Source organism: Ochotona princeps, chromosome 2 (genome assembly GCF_030435755.1).
Source record: "Ochotona princeps isolate mOchPri1 chromosome 2, mOchPri1.hap1, whole genome shotgun sequence".
Taxonomy (NCBI): Eukaryota; Metazoa; Chordata; class Mammalia; order Lagomorpha; family Ochotonidae; genus Ochotona; species Ochotona princeps.
In genome coordinates this window covers 78566205-78589223 of record NC_080833.1, presented here as the reverse complement: position 1 = coordinate 78589223, position 23019 = coordinate 78566205, and the positions used below count along the sequence as shown (strand labels likewise).

The following is a 23019-nucleotide window of genomic DNA, read 5'->3' as shown; positions in this document are numbered from 1 at the left end:
TGGAGAACAGCTTAATGATTGGTGTTCACCTTCTAGAGGAGGGACGGGCCTGAGAGAACTTCATGCTTCTGTGGCTGATTTCTTTTCTGCACCAAGTGCTTTTTCTCTGCTTCCAGCATTTGTTTCTTTGCCTAACTTTTAATGGAATCTGCATTTCTAAGAGCAAATAAAATTTTGCTCTGTTGGAATTTAAGATGGTTTGTGTTATTATGGCTGCCATGTTTTCATTTCCATTAGGTTAAAACATAATTTTCAGTAAATATGTACTCATCTTCTGTACTCTGTGGTAGTACTCTATAATAAGGATATAATGTAAGCCACATAATACAATTTAAAATATTCCGGCAGCCACATTAAAAGAAGTAAAAGCAAATAGATTTAGCATTTTGTTATGTTAAGTTAGAAATACTGTTATAACAAGTAATTAAAATGAAAAATCATTGGGCTATTTTACTTCTTTATTTCATATGAAGTCTTTGAGATCCAATCTGTCTGTCATGCTTACAATCTGTCTCAATTCATGTCACCATTCCAGGTGCATGGCAGCCCCATTTGGCTACCTAAATGGCTGCCCTATTGTATAGTGAGTGCAGGGCTATAGATTAGAAGGAATCCTTAATACCTGGATGAGTGAAGCCATAAAAGAAGATACTAATCTAATGAATTTGATTTGGAGAGGACTATAACTAGTCACTCCAATTAAGTGGGCATCTTTATATATTGCAAAACTGAGCTTATTTTTTACTGGCTCATTTTAACTGGAGGAGATATGCAAGCTAGATGGAACTCGTACAGTTTGGTTGCCCTTAATAATTACATTGTGTAACTGCATTGTTTTTACAATGTATGCATGTTCATGCTTCCATGACATTTCATTGTGTATCTGTAACCTTTAGCATAAATGCAGTTCCAACTACAACGAAGATTTTGTGCTGCAGCTAGAGAAGGAGCTAGTCCAGGCCCGACTGAGTGAGGCCGAGTCCCAGTGTGCCCTAAAGGAGATGCAAGATAAAGTCCTGGACATAGAGAAGGTAAGAAACTGCATAAATGCCCTCCCTCCTGGATTAGAGAGGGTGACAGACATTCTAAAAGTGCTTGATGTTTTTGCCTATTAGAAAATTTACATGTTAGTTATTAAAAGAAGAAAAAAAAAGATACCTTTAAGATTTCCAGTGATTCTTAATTGCTTCCATACTAAGGCAAGCCCCATGTTGAAGGATTAAGATGGAGATTAAATCCTTTTTAGAGGAAAAAATTAGAATAATTTTATAAGAATATTTAGATGTTTAAGAAGAGCATCTTGGGCCCGGGGGCGTGGCCTAGCGGCTAAAGTCCTCGCCTTGAAAGCCCCGGGATCCCATATGGGCGCCGGTTCTAGTCCTGGCAGCTCCACTTCCCATCCAGCTCCCTGCTTGTGGCCTGGGAAAGCAGTCAAGGACAGCCCAAAACTTTGGGACCCTGCACCCACATCAGAGACCTGGAGGAGGTTCCAGGTTCACGGCATCGGATCTGCGCACGCCGGCCCGTTGCGGCTCACTTGGGGAGTGAATCATCGGAAGGAGGATCTTCCTCTCTGTCTCTCCTCCTCTCTGTATATCTGACTTTGTAATAAAAATAATAAATCTTTAAAAAAAAAAAGAAGAAGAGCATCTTAACTGTCTTGAAATGTCATATCTTGTAGAAGAGGCAGGATAAAACTAGGGTGTAGATATTTCTGGGAGTATCTTATCTGAGTGTAATTGTTACAACTGTTCGAACTGGAAGAAGTCACCTCAGAATGTGAGTCTCCCTTTTGCCTGAGGTATACTTAATCTTTAGACTCTAAATTACCTCTTTTTGAGGATGTTGAAGAATGTCAGGGATAGGATAAGAAGTAGAAGTAGAGAAACGTTTAGGTTTCCTCTAACTTTGAGATTAGAGTCTGTGTTCTAGATGATAAAGTCACTCCCTTTTTCTCACGTATCAATTCCTGAGCTGTCTGCTCTTTTTATTTCTCTATCCCTAAGTATGAACCAAAAACAGTGGGTATAACACTCTTGTGTGATTTTTTTTTTTAAGATTTTCTTGTTTGAAAGGCAGAGTTAAAGGGAGAGAATCTTTCACCTGCTGGTTCACTCTCCAAGTGGCTAAAAAACCAGGAGCCAGGAGCTCCATTCATCTCTCCCACGTGGGCACAGGATCCCAAGTACTTGGGCCATTTTCTGCTTTCCCAGGCACGTTAGCAGGGAGCTGGGCCAGAAGTCCAGCAGCTAGGATTTGAACTGGTACCATGTGGAATGCTGCGACACAGGGAGAGGCTTTACCAGCTATACCATAATGCCAGTCCCCTCTTAACCGGTTTCCTAATGAAGTAGAACAAATTAACTTTAATTAGTAGTGGACTATTTTTTTATATTCACATTATTTTTTATTATTTCTACACAGTGCGTTTTTTTATTTATTGGGGGGCAAAAAGATACCTGCATTGCCATGTGTACTGTAGCATTAGTCGCAATAACCAAGACATCAAATCAACCCAGGTGGGCCCGGCATGATAGTGTAATGGTTAAAGTCCTCGCCTTGAAAGCCCCGGGATCCCATATGGGCGCTGGTTCTAATCCCAGCAGCTCCACTTCCCATCCAGCTCCCTGCTTGTGGCCTGGGAAAGTGGTCAGGACGGCCTGGGACTCTGCATCCACGTGGGAGACCTGGAAGAAGTTCCTGGCTCCTGGCTTTGGATTGGTGCAGCACCGGCCATTGCGGCTACTTGGGGAGTGCATCATCAGATGGAAGATCTTCCTTTCTATCTCTCCTCCTCTCTGTATACCTGCCTTTCCAATAAAATAAATAAATCTTTAAAAAAAAAAATCAACCCAGGTTTTGGTGGATAGATGAATGGATTGTGTGTGTGTGTGTGCTGTTAGATGTATAGTGGAATATTATTGAGCCATAAAAGTAATGAAATCCCATGTCAGCAAAATGGGTGGCAATGGAAATTATTGTTGATTGAGATACATCAGATATAGAAAAGTAAATACTACAGGTTCTCTCTTACATTTGGTGGTTTAAAAAAAAAAAAAGTCATTTCTCATTTCTGCAAGAATGGGAAATGTGAAAGTCCTCGGGACTGGATAACAGGTATCAAAAAGCTGTTAGGCAGAAGTAATAGATTCTAGTGTTCCACAGACAGTGGAGTGACTATTGATCACAAAAAATGCATTATGTGCTATATAAAAGCTGTAGGAAAGGGCTCACAGGCTCCACTGATAGAAGATAAGAAGGGATGTGAGAGTAGAAGTTGCCCGATTTGATCAGTGGCTGTGATATGCACATGTTGAAATATTGTGCTCTGTACCCTGTAAAACTGTACAACTACGGTGTGTTATTGAACAGTTATTAAGGATAAAAATTTTAGAGACCAGCATTGTGGTGTACAAGGTGAAATTGCCTGCAATACCAGCATCCCAATTCAAGTCCCTGCCGCTGCATTAGTGATCCAGCTTCCCGCTAATGCACCTGGAAAAACAACGGTAGCTGGCTCTAGTGCTTGGGCCCTTGCCTTTCATGGGGAAGACTTGGATAGAGTTTCTGGTTTCTGGTTTTAGACTAGCCCTGTTAGAGCCATTTGGGGAGTAAACTAGCAAGAGATTTTGAAAATAAGTAAATTAAGGTAGTCATTTTAAAAAACCAACATTGTATGATTAATTTATACTAAATGGGCAGAAAGGCGGATCCATGAAGGTAAGAGTTAGATTAGTGGCAACCAGGGGATCAGGGAACATGGAATGTAGCAAGACTACTGCTGAGTGTAGGCTTTATTTTACGAGTGATAAAGATACCCTGAAATTAGATCATGGTGATTAAACCCTATGGGTACTCTTGAAAAATACTTGCAAACTTTGAGAGGGTCAGTTTATTTCAGTAAACTATATAAAGCTAAATGCATTGGTGTAGGAACAAAATAACTATTTTGTGTGTCTTGTTTCATTTTGTTCTGTTCCATAAATTTAAAACTCCTGAGTTAAATCTTCTCTTGCTTTAGAGGAACAACTCTCTTCCCGATGAAAATAACATTGCAAGGCTTCAGGAAGAACTCATTGCTGTGAAACTGAGAGAAGCAGAAGCTATTATGGGTTTGAAAGAACTCAGACAGCAGGTCAAGGATTTAGAGGAACACTGGCAGGTATGTCGGTACGGGTTGTATGCCTTTTGCAAACAGAGTAAAAACCAGCTATTCCATTTGTGGGAGTTTGAAGGTAGCTGTTACCCAGCAGTAGGAGAGAGTTCCATTGAGAAAGTTTATAAATTGGAAGTACATATAAGCTATTGCTCCCTTCTTAATTTGTGTAATGCAAAAAAGATACAATAAAAACCCTGTTATATTTTACATGAAGATAAAACAGAAATCATGCTATTATTTACACCTAACTTTTTGCTTAAAAAAATGTAAGAAAAATACCCCTTTTACACCTGGGTTTGTATCCCAGGTCTGCTGTTACTAGCTGTGTGACCTTCTTGAAGTTATGTAACCATCATATTCACTTTTTAACCTATAAAACAAAGGTAATAATGCCTAACTGTCATGATTTTCTGGGGATTAAATAAAATAGAGTTTTAATATAGTGCCATCCATGAAATAAGTGTTAAGTACAACCAGCTCCGGTTCTGATACTGAGAGTTATTTGTTGGAAAATATTTTTTATGCTTTAGCGCCACTTGGCTCGTACTACTGGGAGATGGAAAGACCCACCTAAGAAAAATGCTGTGAATGAGTTACAAGATGAACTAATGACCATTAGACTTCGGGAAGCTGAAACACAAGCAGAAATACGAGAAATAAAACAAAGAATGATGGAAATGGAAACACAGGTATGATGAGAAAGTCTAATAACTTTAAGTAAGTATCTCATCAGCAGATCAAATGTTTCTACACAGATTGTACTATCTGTAGAATAAAGATAAAAGGTAACCATATTGAACTGTCTAGACTGAAATTTTCCAGCCTAAATGAAGAAGCCTAAAAATTGTTTTGTTTGATTTCAGAGACTTAATGTCTGCTTTAACAAGTTAAATTCTGTTTGACTTCATTAGGTAACACTCATGGGTTTCCTTATTGCACAGCTTGAGAGAAAAAGTCTGTCCATAAATTATGCAGCTGGCCTGTTCCTTTTAGAAAGTGTGGCAACGTCCTTGCCCTCTATTCTAGAAGCTTCCATTTCTCCTATGTCCCACCATCTCAGCCAAACAGTGCCACCAGTTAGTGCCAAATGTCCTCTGGGGGGCGAAATTGCACCTTTGAGAACCACAGATGTGACTTATAACATGAATGTTGCTTCCTGTAGTTCATTCTAGAATAACTTTGAAGAAATCATCCTTTTCTGCAATAAATTCTATCTTAAATATGCTTGAGATCTGCAAAGACATTTTCATAAAACCCATTCCCATTTGCATTGCGGAAGTACATTTGTTTTCCAGATAGCACGTGTATGGGGGCACATTCTGCATTTTGTTATCCACAGTATCCTAGAGCATTGCTTCCATGTATCCCGAGAGACAGCAAATCTGCTGGTGTATAAAATTGCAGAGTATTTGTAGATGAACAACATGTATTCTCCCATAAACTTCAGATCTCTAAATCTCTTATAATGCCTTGTTTAATATAAATCCTGTGTAAATAGTTGTTATACTGTATTGTTAAGGAAAAAACTGTACGTATTCAGCACAGATGTAGTTTTTCCTGCAAAGATTTTCAATTTGCAGATTTTTGAAATCTGTCCTGTGATGTTATTCCATTATCAAAATAGTCAGTAGGGGGCAGAGTTGACTCATGTGCTGTCCTATATGTGTTACAGTTGCCAAAGCACCCATCCCACCTTAAAAGCGATGAGTGCACAGTTTCCTTAGAATAAACCTGTCTTGAAGAACTCAGCCTTTTTGTAAACTTCCAGATATTAAAGTAGATTTTGATAGGTAATGACACTGCCTCTGTTTCTACAACCGTTTCACCTGGACTGTAATCAGTCCGTTGAACGGATCCCTAAATGTTATTGAAAAACTGAATAGCTGCCTCATAGTTAAAGTACATGTTATTTAAGGAGGAAAAAAAAATAAATTTTGAATTGAATGTTTTAGGCACCCTATTATAGATTTTCTTGTTCTACACTACTCAGTGACTTGTTCTAAGTTGTAAATGTTTGTAAAGGATTTATTGTCGTACATCAAACTTCCACTTACAGAGGAAGAGGAGATGGAAAAGGTAGAAGCTAAGTCTAGTTCATATATCTATGAATCAGAAGTGACTAATGTAATGTGCCATGCTGATTTGGTTATTTTGGTATGTGATAAAAATTATTTTTGAAGTCAAACAGTATTTATTAACTGGAAGATCACGGTATATTTACATCATATTTTTTAGGACAGATAGTTTTTACTGTGAGCTAAATCAAAATTTTACTTTAGATTATTTCCACTTGGGTTCTAACAAAAAGCATCTGTAGAGAATCTATGCAATATATGATTTGTCCAGATTAGTTTTCATTTTGGGAAAGAAGTCCTGAAATACATCTCAAAGGCAATTGCTCCTTAATTGAAAGCCCTCCAAAAGAGAACTATTGGGAAACTGATGTGTGAAAAAGAAAAGCTCCCTCAGTTTTTTGGAGGGGATAACTTAAAAAAATCTAATGGCTAAGTTTACTTGGTGCAGAAAAGATTAAACTTGTCAATTTTAACATTGCTGTTACATCTGAAATAAACTTATGTGATGTTCTGGCAGTGAAAAAAAAAGAATAAACACGTCTTGTTTTACATTGTTCAAGGTTACTTTCTATCTTTGTGATGTAATTAAAATAGTGCTGAAAAAAGTCTTGAAAGTAGAAATGTAAGTCTTACAATGGGAAGGAAGCTTTATTTTGATGATCAGAATTTATCTTAGTACAATTAAGAAAAAATGCAAACACAGCTTCCAGGCCAGTGTTAAGGATTTATCTCATAGTGAGTGTAGGTGACTTAATCAGATTCAGCCAACGTGATTCTGTGAACTTCCAGCAGGATAAGCATTGTCCTAGCCGTTGAAGGACTTAGATTTGAGGAATCAGGTGTGCTACAGTCTGGGAAGTAGAGAGTTAGATAGAAATCACTGTGGAGAGTCAAAAGGGAAATTGTTACAGCTAGATGACTTGGGGAAGGATTCCTCAGCAATGTGCGTTTTGAGCAATGCCGGATGATTTACACTGTTGCTTGAAGGCCGTTGTGTAAAGCACCAGTTCAAGTCGCCAGCCCTCAGAATGGTAATGATCCATGGAGTTTTCGCAATGAAAATTGGGAAGGATAAATACTGGTTGTTGTTTTATATAATATTTCTTCTGCCCCTGCTGTCTTTTTTTGGGGTTCTGGTCACACATATCTTAGGTTACATAATGCTGCCTAACAACCCTTTGGTGCTCTTTTATCCCCCAGTCCTATTTTTTTTTTTCTGTTTGCTTTTGCAGCTTGTGTTGACTGTAGCATTTTTACTGACATTGTTCAGTTCACAGAATTCCCCCTCTCCCCTTGTTCAAGTGCTCCAGTAAACCACTGAAGCATTATCATCTCCTCATGTGTAGGTTTCACATTTCTGCCAGGATTGCCTCTCTGATCTTTCTTTCCACCTTTCCCTTCTTGCCTTTGGCCTGCTAGTCTTGGTTACATTTAATTCAGATAATTTCAATATCTGTGTCTTGTGTAAGACTGGTTTTGTTGATTGTTTTGTCTCTTGGTCATGTTGTCTTTCTTCTTTTTTCTGCACTTTGTAATGTTTTTGTTGTTGTTGAGTCTTGTGTAAGACAATGGAGTGGAGGGATTATAAGCTTTATGTCATGAAATGGGCACACCTTTCCCTCTGCTAAGTCTTTAATGTGGGAGACTTGAGTTAACACATGGAGGAGATAGGCAGGGTTTGAGGTTTGTTGTTTCTGTGGTTCTCCCTAGGCTTCAAAGTCCTTTAGCCATGCCCTATTTTTAGAGTGGGACTGGTGTGTCAGAATGTTTCTGTTATTATCTTTAGGGCATCCCTCTGTACAACACCTCACAAAGATTCTGTCTCCAGCAGCATTCTCTCATCACAGGATGCAGAGAAGGGCCGGGAGTGTTGCCTGTTATTCTAATGAAGGGTTTGTCTTAGGCAGCAATGTAACCTTGGACTGGTGTGTTTGGTGTTTTAGAGTGTCTCCCCACCCACACATGTCCTAGGTCCAAGACATGGTCTTCCTGGCGTGTGGCGCAATGTTTACAGCGCCACTTAGGACACCCGTGTCCTGTATCACAGTACCTAGGTTCCAGTCCCACTTCTGCTCTCCATTCCTGCACATGCACCCCGTGGGACAGCAGGGTCTGGCTTAAGGACTTGGGTCCCTACCACTCGTTTTTACAAGACCTGGATTGAGTTCCTGGCTCCTGACTGTAGGAGCTATTTGGGCATTCGGGGGAAAAATACCCCACTCAATAGGAGATCTCTCATTTTCTCTGCTTTATTAAATAAAAGTTTTTTTATAGGGAGTAAAAATGGGCATTGTGGTACAGAAAGTTAAGCTGCCACTTACGATGCCTTCATCACATATTGCAATGCTTGGGATTAAGTCGCGCCTCCACTTCTGACCCTGTTCCTGCCATAGTGCTTGGGAGGCAGCAGCCTACGTCCTTCAGTTCCTGCCACCTGTGCCGGAGACCTGAATGGAGTTCTTGGTTCTTGGCTCTGGTCTGGCCCAGTCCTACTGTTGTAGGTATTTTGGGTGTGATCCAGCAGAGACAGGATTTTTCTCTCTCTGTTTAATTTTATCACTGTGCCTAAAAGTGAATAGTATGCATTTATAGAAACATGAATTGGGTGTTTGGCAGAGCAGCTAAATTGTTGCTTAGAATGCCCACATTCCATTTCAGAATATCTGTTTCAAGCCCTGACTCCCTACTTCCAATCTAACTTCCTGCTGACATGCTCAGCAGGAGATACCAGGTGATGGCTCAAGTGCATCCATGTGTCCCTGCCACTCTGCCATCCAGGGGAGGTGCAGGTTGAATTCTGAGCTCCTGCCTTCAGCCTGGTCCAGTCTTACCTGTTGTGGACATTTGGGAAAAATCTCTGTCAGTCTCTATTTCTCCATCTCCCTGCCTTTGAAATAAGTGGAAGGTGGGAAAGAGAGAGAGAGATGAGCTGTTTCTCCCAGTTCACCCAGGCTGGAGACTCTTTCCACTGCCCCAAGGACAGCAGTGAGGTCCCTCTTCATACAGATGCACACTTTAGTTTCCTAGGGAAGGAAGCAGAGTGCTCCTCCTGTAGCGCCATGAAAGTCTCTTTTTCAGGCCCCTTGGCAGTCTCTTCTGCATATACCTGTTGGAGTATGCAAAGAAAAAACAAAACAGGCTGGATGTTGTGAGCTTCTCTTGGTCTGCTGCCTGTGGGCGCCACACACTCTCATCAACCAACACTCGGCTTCCCACAGTCTTAATATTTATTCTCACTGGGTAGTTCTTGATGACTGGTGCCTGCTTCTGTCTGCTTCTGTTCAGAAAAAACTTAAACCCCATCCCATCTCTCCTTGGAGCTCCAAGGTTTGAAAGAAACTTTGGCTGTCTTTTTTTTTTTTTTAACTTAAAAGAATGATAGCCTGGCTCTAAATCTGTATTTATCATGATAGAAATCAAAAGGAATTCATAATGATGTATTGGAATTCTTTTCTTTTTTTCATTACTCCTGCCTGGTTTTCTCTTTTCCTTTCTTGCATTTTTATTGGGTTGATTTAGCTTTTTCTTCCACCTTCTATGTATTTTTTTAAATTAATTCCTTTTATTTCCTATTAATGTTTATTGCATGAAGACATCTAAATGCTTACCTGACTGAACAGAATCTGAAGGTATTATCTGAATGCCTGCTTCAGTCTTCCAGGTTGTTGCTGGACATCTCCTGTCTGCGCATCACTGCTGTGGCGCCTGTCGGCTTGTGGAGCCAGAACTGATTTGGGTGTGTCTGCTTGGCTGCCAGTCTCTTATGCTCTATATTTTTCATGCTGCATTTTTTTCTAGTTTCAATCCTTATAAACTCCCTCACTTTCTTCCTTTTTTTTTAATCTTTATTTTTTTTTTACTGGAAAGTCAGATATACAGAGGAGTTGCTGCTTTGGCCAGAGTTGCACTGATCCAAAGCCAGGATTCAGAAACTTTCTCTGGGTCTCCCACGTGGGTGCAGGGTCCCAAGGCTTTGGGCCGTCCTCAACCGCTTTCCCAGGCCACAAGCAGGGATCTGGATGGGAAACAGGGCCGCCAGGATTAGAACCTGCGGCTCATATGGGATCCTGGGCTTGCAAGGCGAGGACTTTAGCCACTAGGCTATTACACGGGACCCCCTTTCCTATTAAACTAAGTAAAGTAAAAATAGATTTACTCTCTTTGCTCACTCTCATATGACAGTTTTGCTGAGTTTGCCTCAGTTAGCTAAATTTTATTTCGTAAACTTTACACATTTTTGTTGGTAAGATGTCTGCCAGATATTTCAATGACTTTCCTTCACAGACACCCTGATTTTCCCTTGATTTGCCTCTTGTTTTTCCTTAATATTCCTCATTTTGTTACCATGTATCTTGGTGAGGATTTGCCTGTATTTATTTTGTGAGACCAGTAGTGGTGCCTCTTGAACTGTGATTCCTATCTTTTTTTCTTTTCCAACTGTGAAAATTCTCAACTGTTGCCATCTCTTAGACTACCAGATATAACCTATATAACTTGTGTGTGTGTGTGTGTGTGTGTGTGTGTGTGTGTGTGTGTGTGTGTGTTGTGTATTTGTTTCTATTATTGCCGCTCCAGCTGGGCTTTGGCCTTGCCCACGTACTTGCGGAGCTGGCATGCCACTCCTGCTCCTTTGCTCTCTGATCTGGTTGATGACCGTGAGGACCCGGGCGATGGACTTGGGGACAACACGGACTGTGGACAGGTTGGACGCTGCGCTGCTGGTGACCTTGACGACGCCCAGCTGCGACAGCTCCACTTTGAGGGGTTTCAGCTACTCCATCTGCCGCGAAGTCCCAATCCTTGATTTTGGCCATGACTGCCAAGGCCCTTCTGCCTCTGCTAGGAAGGAAACAACATAACTTTTTTCTGTTTTCATCTTATAACTCCTTTTGTGGTTATTGTGGATCTTCCTATTCTCTTATTCATGTCTAATGATCTCATCTGAGACACCAGTTATTTTTTCAACGTAGCTAACCCTTTATTTAACCTTGTTTTTTTTTCTTTTGATTATGGATTTATTTATTTTATTGTTTTATGATATAGTTCCATAGGCTCTGGGATTTCCCTACACTCCTCCCCAATTTCCCTCCTGTCCACTGATTTCTCCTATATTATTACAATAGTATAGTCTTTTTTAAAAATAGTTTTTTAAAAGATTTATTTATTTTTCCTGGAAAGTCAGATATACAAAGAGAAGGAGAAACAGAGAGGAAGATCTTCCATCTGATGGTTCACTCCCCAAGCATCCACAGCAGCCGGAACTGCACCGATCTGAAGCCAGGATTCAGAAACCTTCTCTGGGTCTCCCATGCGAGTGCAGGGTCCCAAAGCTTTGGGCCATCCTCAACTGCTTTCGCAGGCCACAAGCAGGGAGCTGGATGGGAAGCTAGGCTGCCAGGATTAGAACCAGCGCTCATATAGGATCCCAGCACATGCAAGGCAAGGACTTAAGCCGCTAGGCTACCATGCCAGGTCCAATAGTATAGTCTTAAGTCCAATAGTCTAAGTCCATCATTCTGATATTTAAGTGTATCCTGACATTGCAGGTATGGATAATAGCAGAGTCCAGCATCCTATTGTCTGAATGTATTTAACAGTTTCATTGGGAGTCCATCTTTGATCTGAAAGCAGAGATGAGTACTACATTGTATCTTCACATCTGGATATGATACTCTTTATTTTACAGTTGTTTTGCAACCCCTTAAATGAAAACAAAATCACCAACAGGAAGAAAAACGGAAAATTTGCAACAAGGTGAAAGTTAAATAACATGGTGCTGAATGACCGTGTGTCACAGAAAAAATGAAAAAGAAAATAAAAAACCTCCCTGAAGAAAATTATGCTATTTTTTTTAAAGATTTATTCATTTTATTACAGCCAGATATACACAGAGGAGGAGAGACAGAGAGGAAGATCTTCCATCCGATGATTCACTCCCCAAGTGAGCCGCAACGGGCCGATGCATGCCAATCCGAAGCCAGGAACCTGGAACCTCCTCCGGGTCTCCCACACGGGTGCAGGGTCCCAATGCATTGGGCCGTGCTCGACTGCTTTCCCAGGCCACAAGCAGGGAGCTGGATGGGAAGTGGAGTTGCCGGGATTAGAACCTGCGCCCATATAGGATCCCGGGGCTTTCAAGGCGAGGACTTTAGCTGCTAGGCCATGCCGCCGGGCCCGAAAATGATGCTATTGTATGACCTGTATGTCACTAAAGAAATTGACAAGAAAAAAAAAACTTTTTGAAGAAATCAAAATAAAAACAAAATATCAAAACCAGTGAGATGTAGTAAAACAGTATTTCAAGGGACATTTCTAACATCAAATGCTTATAAAAAATCTAGATATCTTAGGATCTAATAATTTATCTCAAGGACTTATTAAAGAATGAACAAGAAGCAAGAAATGATAAAATCACAGCAAAAATAAGTGGAGTTGAAACTAAAAAAAAGTATAAATTGCAACAAGAAAGAGCCATTTTTAAAAACGAGCAAAACAAACAGACTAGCAAAGAAAAACAAGAGAGAAAAACTAAAATATCTCAAATAAAATTAGAGCTAAAAAGAAAACATCATAAGAAACTAATAAGGTGATCTCTTCTTGCTGAATGGATCCTTTGATCATTATGTGGTATCCTTCTTAATATTTTTCATGTCAAAGTCTATATTATCTCATATAAGGATGGCTATAGCAGCTCATTTTTACTTTCCAATATCCTGGAATATCTTTTTCCATCCTTTCACTTTTAGTTTCTGTATGTCTTTGTTGTTGCAAAGTATTGCCTGTAGGCAACAGATAGATGGGTTTTGTTTTTTTGATCCAATCTGCTAATCTGTGACGCTCGATTGATGAGTTTAAGCCATTTACATTCAGGTTTAATATTAATAGGTAGCAATTTGGTCCTGTCATTGTTCATTGTTTGGTCTAGTCTTCTTTTGTTTTATTGGAACATTCTCCATGTTTGCCTTTGTTTTTGGTTGGTGCTATTCCTTTTCCCTGTCAATAGAACATCTTTAAGTATCATTTGTATTGCAGGTATGGAAGAAGTGAATTCTTTGAGCTTTTCGTTACTCTGTGGAAGAATTTTATTTCATTTTCAAAGACAAAGGAAAGCTGGGTATATTATCCTGGGCTGACAATTTTTTGCTTTTGGAATCTGGAGTATGTTGCTCCATTCTCTTCTCGCCTTAGAGTTTACTCTAAGAGGTCTCCTGTGAATTTGATGGCCATTCTTCTATATGTCAGCTGTTTTTTTAAACTGCATTTTTTTATAAAGATTTATTTATTTTATTACAAAGTCAGATATACAGAGAGGAGAGACAGAGAGGAAGATCTTCTGTCCGATGATTCACTCCCCAAGTGAGCCGCAACGGGCTGATGCATGCCAATCCGAAGCCAGGAACCAGGAACCTCTTCCAGGTCTCCCATGCGGGTGCAGGGTCCCAAAGATTTGGGCCGTCCTCGACTGCTTTCCCAGGCCACAAGCAGGGAGCTGGATGGGAAGTGGAGTTGCCGGGATTAGAACCTGCGCCCATATGGGATCCCGGGGCTTTCAAGGCGAGGACTTTAGCTGCTAGGCCACGCCGCCGGGCCCTTAAACTGCATTTTTAAGGAACTTTCCCCTATATTCAACTGAAGAGAGCTTAATTATCATGTGTCATGGTGAAGACCGCTTTTGGTCAACCCTATTGGGAGTACTGTGCCTCTTCTGTATTCTGTTTCCCAATTCTTTCTCCAAATTAGGGAAGTTTTCTTTTATTATTTCACTAAATACATTTCTAAACCCAGCTTCTTTTTCTGTGCCATCTGCAACTCCCATAACTCTTGTATCTGGCCTTTTAATGGTGTTCTTTAATTCTTGAATACTTTTTTTTTAGCTTGACTCAGGTCCTCTTTCAGCTTTTTTAATTCCCTTAACACCCCCCCCCCCCCATTGTTGAAGGAAATGTTTTCAAATTCTGGGATTCTTTCTTCTGCCTCAGTCATTCTATTATTGAGGCTTTCCTCTGAGTCTTAATTTGCTCTATTTTTGTTCTTCATTTCTAATAATTCTGCTTGATTTTGTTTCAGTGTTGCTATTTCCTGTGTGACATATTCCTGAAGTTCTTTGAGCTCCTCTATGTGCTTCATTGTTGTTAAGAAGCTTTATACAAGTTTTTAAAATTCTATATCCCCCATTTCCTTGATGTCTTCCTCAGTTAACCCAGAGGCTGGCAAAGGCTTGTGCTCCTTTGCAGGGGAGTCTTCAGTAACAATCATTGTGCCTCTGTCTGTTCTTTTGCTCTTGGTCATTATGCTTCTGGTTAGCAGATTCTTCTCTTTAAGGCCGGTTTCTAAGCTGTGTTGCCCATTGGCCTACAGGCTGCAATGGCCAGAGCTGAGTCATTCTGAAGCTAAGGAAATAGGAGCTTCTTCTGGGTCTCCCATGCAAGTGCAGAGTCCCAAGGCTTTGGGCCTTCCTCGACTGCTTTCCTAGGCCTTAAGCAGAGAGCTGGGTGGGAAGTGGAGCAGCCAGCTCCCGTATGGGATCCCAGGGGATGCAAGGTGAGGATTTAGACACTGACCCATTGTGCTGGGCCCAAGAATAGATATTTGTTATGGTTGGAGGAATATCTTGGAAGGCATACTTTCTGTGAGGCAGTAAGGTAATAATGCAAAGATGAAGTTCGACTCTTGGAAACAATAAAGTTTGGAGCCTCAATCTGTTTGAGGATCCAGATTTTGTCTTGTGGGACAGCATAAGTATAATAATAGAAATATCTGAGCACTTATTAATTATCTATAAAACTCCAGGTGCTGTGTGAGAATCTCTTCTTAAACTTTTCTCATATAATCTTCACAATCTATCTGAAGTGGCAGATACCAGTATCTACACTTATGCTATTGTTCTGAAATTTGGTGGGATTAAATAGCTTAGCGAGAATTGAAGACCTATTAAACAAGGACCCAGATATCATGTGTCTGGTTATGAAGTCCCTCCTGTTTCTTTTAAGCCACTGATGAAATCATTTAGGATTGGTAGAATTTAGGTTGGGTTATGCTAACTGGGAAAACCAACTCATGTTTGTCAACTTAAGGCGTGTGTGTGTGTGTGTGTGTGCATATGTGTGTATATACACACAATATATACATATATACATACACATGTATATATATTTATTAGCATGTCCTGTAATCATGATAAGCAACTAATATTTCCTAAGTTCTTGCTACATATTAGGCTGTACTATACATATTGTCTCATTTAGTTCCAAATTAGAAATAAGATATTTTATTAATGTAAATTTTCAAGTTAGGTAATAGAAACTCAGAAATATTAACTTGAAAACCGTTAAATGGCACAGCCGGAATTCAAAATCAATCTGTGCTTTACACAGTCTGTTAGAAATTGAGAGCAAGTCAGATTACATATGGCACATTTTGTGACTTCAGGAAATGTCAAGTCCAGTAAGTAATGGTGATAACCTTTTAGTTTTCTCTGGGAACTGGAAAAGAGTTAAATCCATTATTCCTGGATCTGTTCTCTTGATAACCCCATTGCCTTCCGATTATGTATTAGCATCCTTGTAGTCCACAGGTAATTGTTGCGTAAGTGTTACGTAGTGCTACCATGAGAGTTTCCAATGTGGTGTGCATTATATGTTTTTAAAGTAGTTTTATATCCTCCTTGTTTGGAGTTTATTGATTGAATGAAGTTAAATTGAACTAGTAGGAACATTTTTTATGCTGTTGTTGAGGTATAAAATGGATAAACTTTTAAACTTTGCCAGGTACCTTATCTGTGGTCTGAGCAATTTTATTTTTCATTGCTAGAACCAGATCAATAGTAACCATCTTCGCAGAGCAGAGCAAGAGGTGATCAGCCTACAGGAGAAGGTGCAGTATCTCTCTGTGCAGAACAAAGGACTGCTTACTCAGTTAAGTGAAGCAAAGCGCAAGCAGGCAGAGATTGAATGCAAGGTAAATGTGCCTTCCAGCTGGTTGTTTCTATTCATGTTAATCATGCCTTGAGGATCATGATTTTAAAGGAAATAGAACCAGTATTATCCCTGTTATACTTTCCACTTTCCCTGAACTTGCTTTGACAGGTGCTTTCTGACTAGATTAGCTCATCTTGACTTGGAGCTAGATGTGGGGGAGAAACCTTTTCAAACATTTCCTTGATGAACTTAATTTTCTGTGGTGGCATTCGCTATTATTTCTTTACAGTGTTTCTTTTGACTACTGGCTCTGTAAAACTGAAATTTTTTAATAACTCCCCCCAAAATATAAATAATTTAGGGGGCTTACAACTTCCTTCTTTGGTTGATATTTTATTAGCAGGCAGTCAATATATTTTCTGGATAGAAAGCAAAAGAAATGTATATGCACTGGTGTGATAAATAAGCATATTTTCCTTTATTTATGCTTATATTTTTTAAATGAGCTTCTTATTTAAGAGGCAGGATGACATAGAGAGGGAGAACCAGAGATCTTCCATTAGCTTTGTCACTCCCCAAATGGCAACAACAGCCAGGTCTGGGCTCAGTAGAAGTTGGGAGACAGGAACTCCATCCTGGTCTCCCACTTGGGTGGCGGGCACCCAGTTATTTGGGCTGTCATAAGCTGCCTTCCCAGGTGCATTATCAGGGAGCAGGTAGGACCTGAACTGGTGCTCTGATATGGGAGAACAGCATCATTATCAGCAGGTTAAACCTCTTTACCACAGTGCCCTTATTCTTTTCCTCAACCAATCAATCTCTCTCATCTTTTCTCTTTTTCCCCTCTCCACAAGTATTTTAATTTTAAAAAATGAAACTATTTGATGTACACATTTTCCTGAAATAAATTTACAATCTAATAAAGATGACATAGAGAAGAGTTGGGGGATAAGGTGAAAGGAGAGAGGGAGGGATGTGTGTGAATTAACTGAAGAGATAAGTCTAGTCTCAGTTGTGCAATAGATTGCTTAAAGGCAAGTTAGGGATTTGAAATGTAGACTAGGCATCCACATTTTCATGGTGAGATCATAGGAATGATACCCCTTAAAGATTCCAGCCATACTATATTCTACAAGAAATAAGACTTTCAGTGGCACATAAAAAGCTGTAATTCCATCAACTTGTTCTGGTGTCATTTAAAACCAAGAGTGAAGCTTGAGTGGTTTATCAGTGTCACTGAAGTCCAGAGATGGAATTACATCCTGATAAATATGCATGCTGCTATAGTTTACACTGACAGAAATCTGTAGGCAGTACTGAGCTTGTACTAGTTGAAGCATGGTCTTTTTTGAAGGATTTTCACTATGCTAGGTCAAAAATAAAATGATGTGAATTGAGTTCATACCAGTTTGATTTTTTTATACCAGTATTTGATTCGAGTTTTTGGATGCTAATTAACCATGCTGACTTGTGTTTATAGAAGTTAATTTCATCTCCTTTCATTATTGGTTAGAGCTTAGAATATTTGTATTAACTTCTTAAATGCTATAGTGCCTGTTAAGCAAGATAAAGTGTTTTTCAAAAACACATTTTTTTTGGGAGTTTTATGATAAAAATCACTTTGTTTTCTTTGAATCCGTAATAGATGCAGATTCAGAATAGTAGAGAGTTTTAAGAACCAATTGGAATATTACTTTTTGATGTTTGTTCATATCTTCATGAAGTGTGACGCAGATGCTGGCTTTGTCTTCTGCCCCATATGATATATTGATTTATGCAGTTTTTGCCTTGTGGATTTTGAGAATCACCAGCATATTGTCATCCAATATCAAGTACATTCTGATTAAATGTGTGTGTTTTATCTTGTTTGGAGCAATTCAAGTTCAAATACAACTTTTTCCAAGGAAACCAGTCCTTAAATTATTATGATTACAACCTTTGCTATGTTGATAATTAATCATTAGAACATTTTAATTTTTTATTTATGTCAGAATATTGTTTATAATATTTTCACTTATTTTCCCTTCTCAACTGAATTCAAATGTTCTCACTTAAAAATGAAGTAGTGCAAATCAAATGATACCCAATCTCAGAATCCAAATCTGAAGTTTTTCGTGAATTCTACACAAATCCATTTGGAGACAAAACCTGTTTTGAATTGATGTGCGGCCATTTATTTGTTTACTTCTTTTACCCTGCTTTATTTCATTATTTTTATATCTCCGTATGGACTTTGGATGTCTTCTTCTATGTACAGCCTTTTATAATTTGTCTTCATTCCACTTGGTGTGGGTAATACTGCCTCTCTGGGTATATTGAGCTCTTCGATTATGTGTCCTGCCCAAGACCATGCTGGGTTATACAAATACAAGATTTATACACTTTGTTACTTTCCTGAAATCTGAAAAAATTCAGTGAACTCTAATTCATGTGATCTGTCATTTTGTTTGCCACCCTAGAATAAGGAAGAAGTGATGGCTGTGAGACTCCGGGAAGCAGATAGCATAGCTGCTGTGGCTGAGCTACAGCAGCACATTGCTGAACTTGAAATCCAGGTACCGTATGAAATTACGAAAATGTGTGGAAAAATATCACAGTATCCCCCCTTGTCTCTGGCTGGACAATGATCTGCTTATATCATCACCCTCATGACTTCCTTCATATCCAGTGCTTGCTTACTTTCAAAGTGATTCTATTTCATCAGGGCAAAATGCAGATAACATACATTTGGTCATTTTAAAGGATACTGTTGTGTAATGGTCCATGCATTCATGTTGTTGTTCAGCCATTACACTGTCCGTCACTAGAACATTCTTCCCTAACTGAAAGTCCACGCCCATTAAACACTAATTTTCTATTCTTTTTTCACCCCAGTCCTTGGCATCCACCATTTACTTCTGTTTCTTTGAACTTGACCATTCTAGATGCTTTTTATAAATGGATTCATAAAGTGTTTTTTATTTCCTGAGTGACTGGCCTATTTCCTTTAGCATAATGTCCATAGGGTTCATTCATGTTGTAGTGTGTGTCTAAATTTCCTTTTTAAGGTGAAACAATATTCCATTATATGCGATACTGTGTTTTGTTTATTCATTTGTTCATTGCTTCCACATTTTAGCTAGTGTGAGTGATGCTACTATAAACATAGATGTACAAAGAAATGGATGATATCTGTTAGAGTCATTTCTCTCTTTAGTATTTCTTTATGTATTTTAGACACAAAAGGAGAGGGACCTAAAGAGATAGAGAGAGACAAAGACAGATAGAGAAGAGAGAACACAGAGAGAGACTTTTATCTGCTGATTCACTCCCTGAATGGCCTCAGGAGCCAGGAACTCTATCCTGGTCTCCAACGTGAGTGGCAGGTACCCAGTTACTTGGTCAATCTTCCACTGTTTTCACAGGCACATTAGTGGGAAGCTGGATCAGAAGCAGAGCAAGCAAGGACTTGAACTAGCACTCTGATAGGGGGCATTGACATCATAAGCTGTGGCTTAACGTACTGTGCCACAGTACCAGCCCCCCACTGTCATTTGTTTTGAATATATACCTTTTTTTTAAAGATTTATTTATTTTTATTACTAAGATATATATATATATATATATATACATACATACATACATATATATATAGAGAGAGAGAGCGAGAGAGAGAGAGAGGAGACAGAAATATCTCTGTGTGATGATTCACTTCCTAAGTGACCACAATAGCCGGTGCTGTGCTGATCCAAAACCAGGAATCAGGAGCTCTTCTAGATCTCCCACCTGGGTACAGAGTCCCAAGGCTTTGGCCCATCCTCAGTTGCTTTCCCAGGCCACAAGCTGTAAGTTAGATGGGAAGCAGGGCTGCCGGGATTAGAACTGGTGCCCATATGGGATCCTAGCATGTTCAAGGCGAGGACCTTAGTTGCTAGGCCACGGTGCCGGGTTCTTGAATACATACCTTGAAGTGGAATTGTAGCGTCATGTAATAATGATGCTTAGTTTTTGTTGATTTGTTTGTTTGTTTTAGAAAGAGCTTTCATGTCATTTAGATAAAATGTCCATGTCATTTTTTCACAACTGTGTCAACAACTATGTCAGCTGCTACCAACAGTACACAGGGTGTTCCATTTTCTCTGCATTCTCACCCACACTTACTGGTTTTGTGTTTTTATACTCCACATCATAATATGGGTATGAAGTGGTAGTTCAAATGGTACCTTAGATTTTCATTTCCCTAATGATTAGCAGTGTTGAGCATTTTTCATGTGCTTAGTTGGTGTTTACTTTGGCTAAATGCCTGTTTAAACCCCTTCCTTTCTTCATTTTTAATCATGCTGTTATTCCTGAATTGTAAGTTATTTATATATTCTGAATGGCAGTCCTTTTTCAGACATTTGTTCATGGTTTTGCAAGCGCTTTCTTCCTTCTTCGTTACCTTCCTCTCTGCTGCTATTGTCCTTTGATGCACAAAAGCTTTTAGTTTCACTAAAGTTCAGAATGCCCAAGTTCAAGTCTTGGTTCCACTACCAATTCCAGCCTCTTGGGATGTGCATCCTGAAGGGTAGCAGGTGATGATTTTCAAATAGTTGCTTCTGTAAAACCCAGCAGAGATGCCTGGATTGAGTTCTGGGCTCTTTGATTTAACCGAGCCCACCCTGGCTATTGTGGGCAATGGAAGAACAAATCAGCAAGTAAGAGATCTCTGTGTGTCCCTCTGCATGCCTTTCAAATCAGAAAATAATCTTTTAAAAAGTTTATGAAGCAGTATAGAATGTGTTGAGATCATGAAACAAAGCTGCATTATAGTATGTCTAAAAGTAGTGTGCATGGAACTGCTACCCAAGATGAGGCTGGGGCATAATGCCTGTACTCGGGAAGCCTACTCATTCACAGCCTGTTCCCTTCTGCCTCGATGTTAATCACTCCGGAGTTGTGTCATTTTTAAGTGCATTTGCTTAGCTTGCCTGGGTTCTAAGCTTTTGATAGGTATATTCAATATTTTCTTTTGTATCTCTTGTTCAAAAGTTTTCTAAGTCATCACTGTAATTGTACATATTTCATTTTAAAGCTGTATCACAGTATATTGATTATACTTTGTGCATTTCCAGGGTGGAAGTGTTATGAACAAGGCTTGATTACAAGCAATCTTGAGTACTACATTGACCTTGGGAACACAAGTTTCTTTGCCGGTGTGCCAAGGTGTGAGATTAATAGGTTGTAGGATATGCAGATCTTTAACTGTATTTTCCACAAGTGCTTGTAGTAGTTTCAACTCCCAGTGACAGCATCTGAAAGTTCTTGTTATTTCTTCCCCATCTTCTCTGATACTTAGTAGTGTTACATGTTCTGATTTTTGGCCATCTGCTGGGGTGTGCAGTAAGAACTCATCATGGCATTGATTCCCTTACTTTATTCTAGGGAGGTTGGCCCTTTTCCTTTTCTAACAGACTGTCTTCTTGTGAGCATGTGCTTCTTTACTGATATTATATTTTGCAAATATCTAATCCCACTCTTTATTTTCTTGGTTTTTTTTCTTGTACAGTTTGATTAATAGTCCAAAAGCTTTAGTTAGCAGTAACCAGTTCCACCTAGAAGTTGTATAGACTCTTCCAGGTCAATGTGTTTAAAATCAGACAATATTCCTATTCCATATGAAATGTTTTCCTTTTTTTGTACTTCAGGTCTTGCCTAGTGGTTCATCTTATATAAGTCATGACTTGTTCTGTTCTTATCCTCTAAGGTAATATGCCTATGAACATTTTCAACTTTAGTAAATAACAAATTATGTTATAAAGTACTTCTGTTTGCTTGCATCCCCACTGACATTTTATCTACTCATGGAGATCACCCTTCAGATAATTCTTTTTTTAAAAAAAACATTTATTTATTTATTTATTTTTAAGATTTATTTATTTTTATTACAAAGTCAGATATACAGAGAGGAGGAGAGACAGAGTAAGATCTTCCGTCTGATGATTCACTCCCCAAGTGAGCCGCAACGGCCGGTGCTGCGCCTATCCAAAACCGGGAACCAGGAACCTCCTCCAGGCATCCCACGCGGGTGCAGGGTCCCAATGCATTGGGCCGTCCTCGACTGCATTCCCAGGCCACAAGCAGGGAGCTGGATGGGAAGTGGAGCTGCCGGGATTAGAACCTGCGCCCATATGGGATCCCGGGGACGTTGAAGGCGAGGACTCTAGTCGCTAGGCCACGGCGCCGGGCCCCAGATAATTCTTAATAGTTCATGCAGATGAAAGTGTCTTACTAATTCTTCTCTTTCAAAAGAGTTAAGTCTCAAGGAAGTCTGAACACTAAATCAAAGTTAATATGAAAATTGAAAAAAGGTTTTAAAATTTATTGAAGGCATTAAGAATCATTTTAAGAACTGTTTTTGAAACTTTTCATGGCATAATTGCTTTTTTTGTTGTTGTGTTTTTTGCTTTTTATTTTTCATGATACATTTCCAGAGGCTCAGGGATTTCTCCCTTCCCTGCTGTAACATCCAAGTTCCCCCATCACTGCTTTGCTGCATCTGCTTACGCCTTGCTTGGATTGTTGTAGTGACTTTTCATTCAGTTGCCTTTCCTTCTGTCTCTTTCTATGCTGCTAGTAGAGCTGTTTTCCTAAAACATGGAATCCTCTATTATCTACCAAATCGTATCAAAATTCTATAGCATTAAGTCCTGGTCTCTTTATTATGCCCCTGATTGCATGTGTAGCCTCAGGTCGCACCATTCCCTTCCCATCCAGCCCCTGTGGACACTGCATTCTGTGCACTCTGAAGTGTCCTATTCCTATAGCGTTCTGGATCTTTCAAACTTCTGTACTCTACTTTGCTTATTGCTACCTTTTTCTGTACTTACTTCCACACTTTTGCATTATT

General features: G+C 39.4%; 1 protein-coding gene across 6 annotated transcripts in view; it reads left to right on the top strand.

Moving 5' to 3' along the window:
• EVI5 (ecotropic viral integration site 5) overlaps positions 1-23019 on the top strand; it is a 181371-nt gene that overhangs the window by 108979 nt on the left and 49373 nt on the right. For all 6 annotated transcript variants that reach the window (XM_058659185.1, XM_058659201.1, XM_058659178.1 and 3 more), the window contains 5 exons: positions 897-1031; positions 4022-4162; positions 4690-4848; positions 16045-16191; positions 18611-18706. In XM_058659185.1, coding sequence (XP_058515168.1) covers positions 897-1031; positions 4022-4162; positions 4690-4848; positions 16045-16191; positions 18611-18706 — 678 coding nt within the window. The remainder of the gene's footprint in view (positions 1-896; positions 1032-4021; positions 4163-4689; positions 4849-16044; positions 16192-18610; positions 18707-23019) is intronic.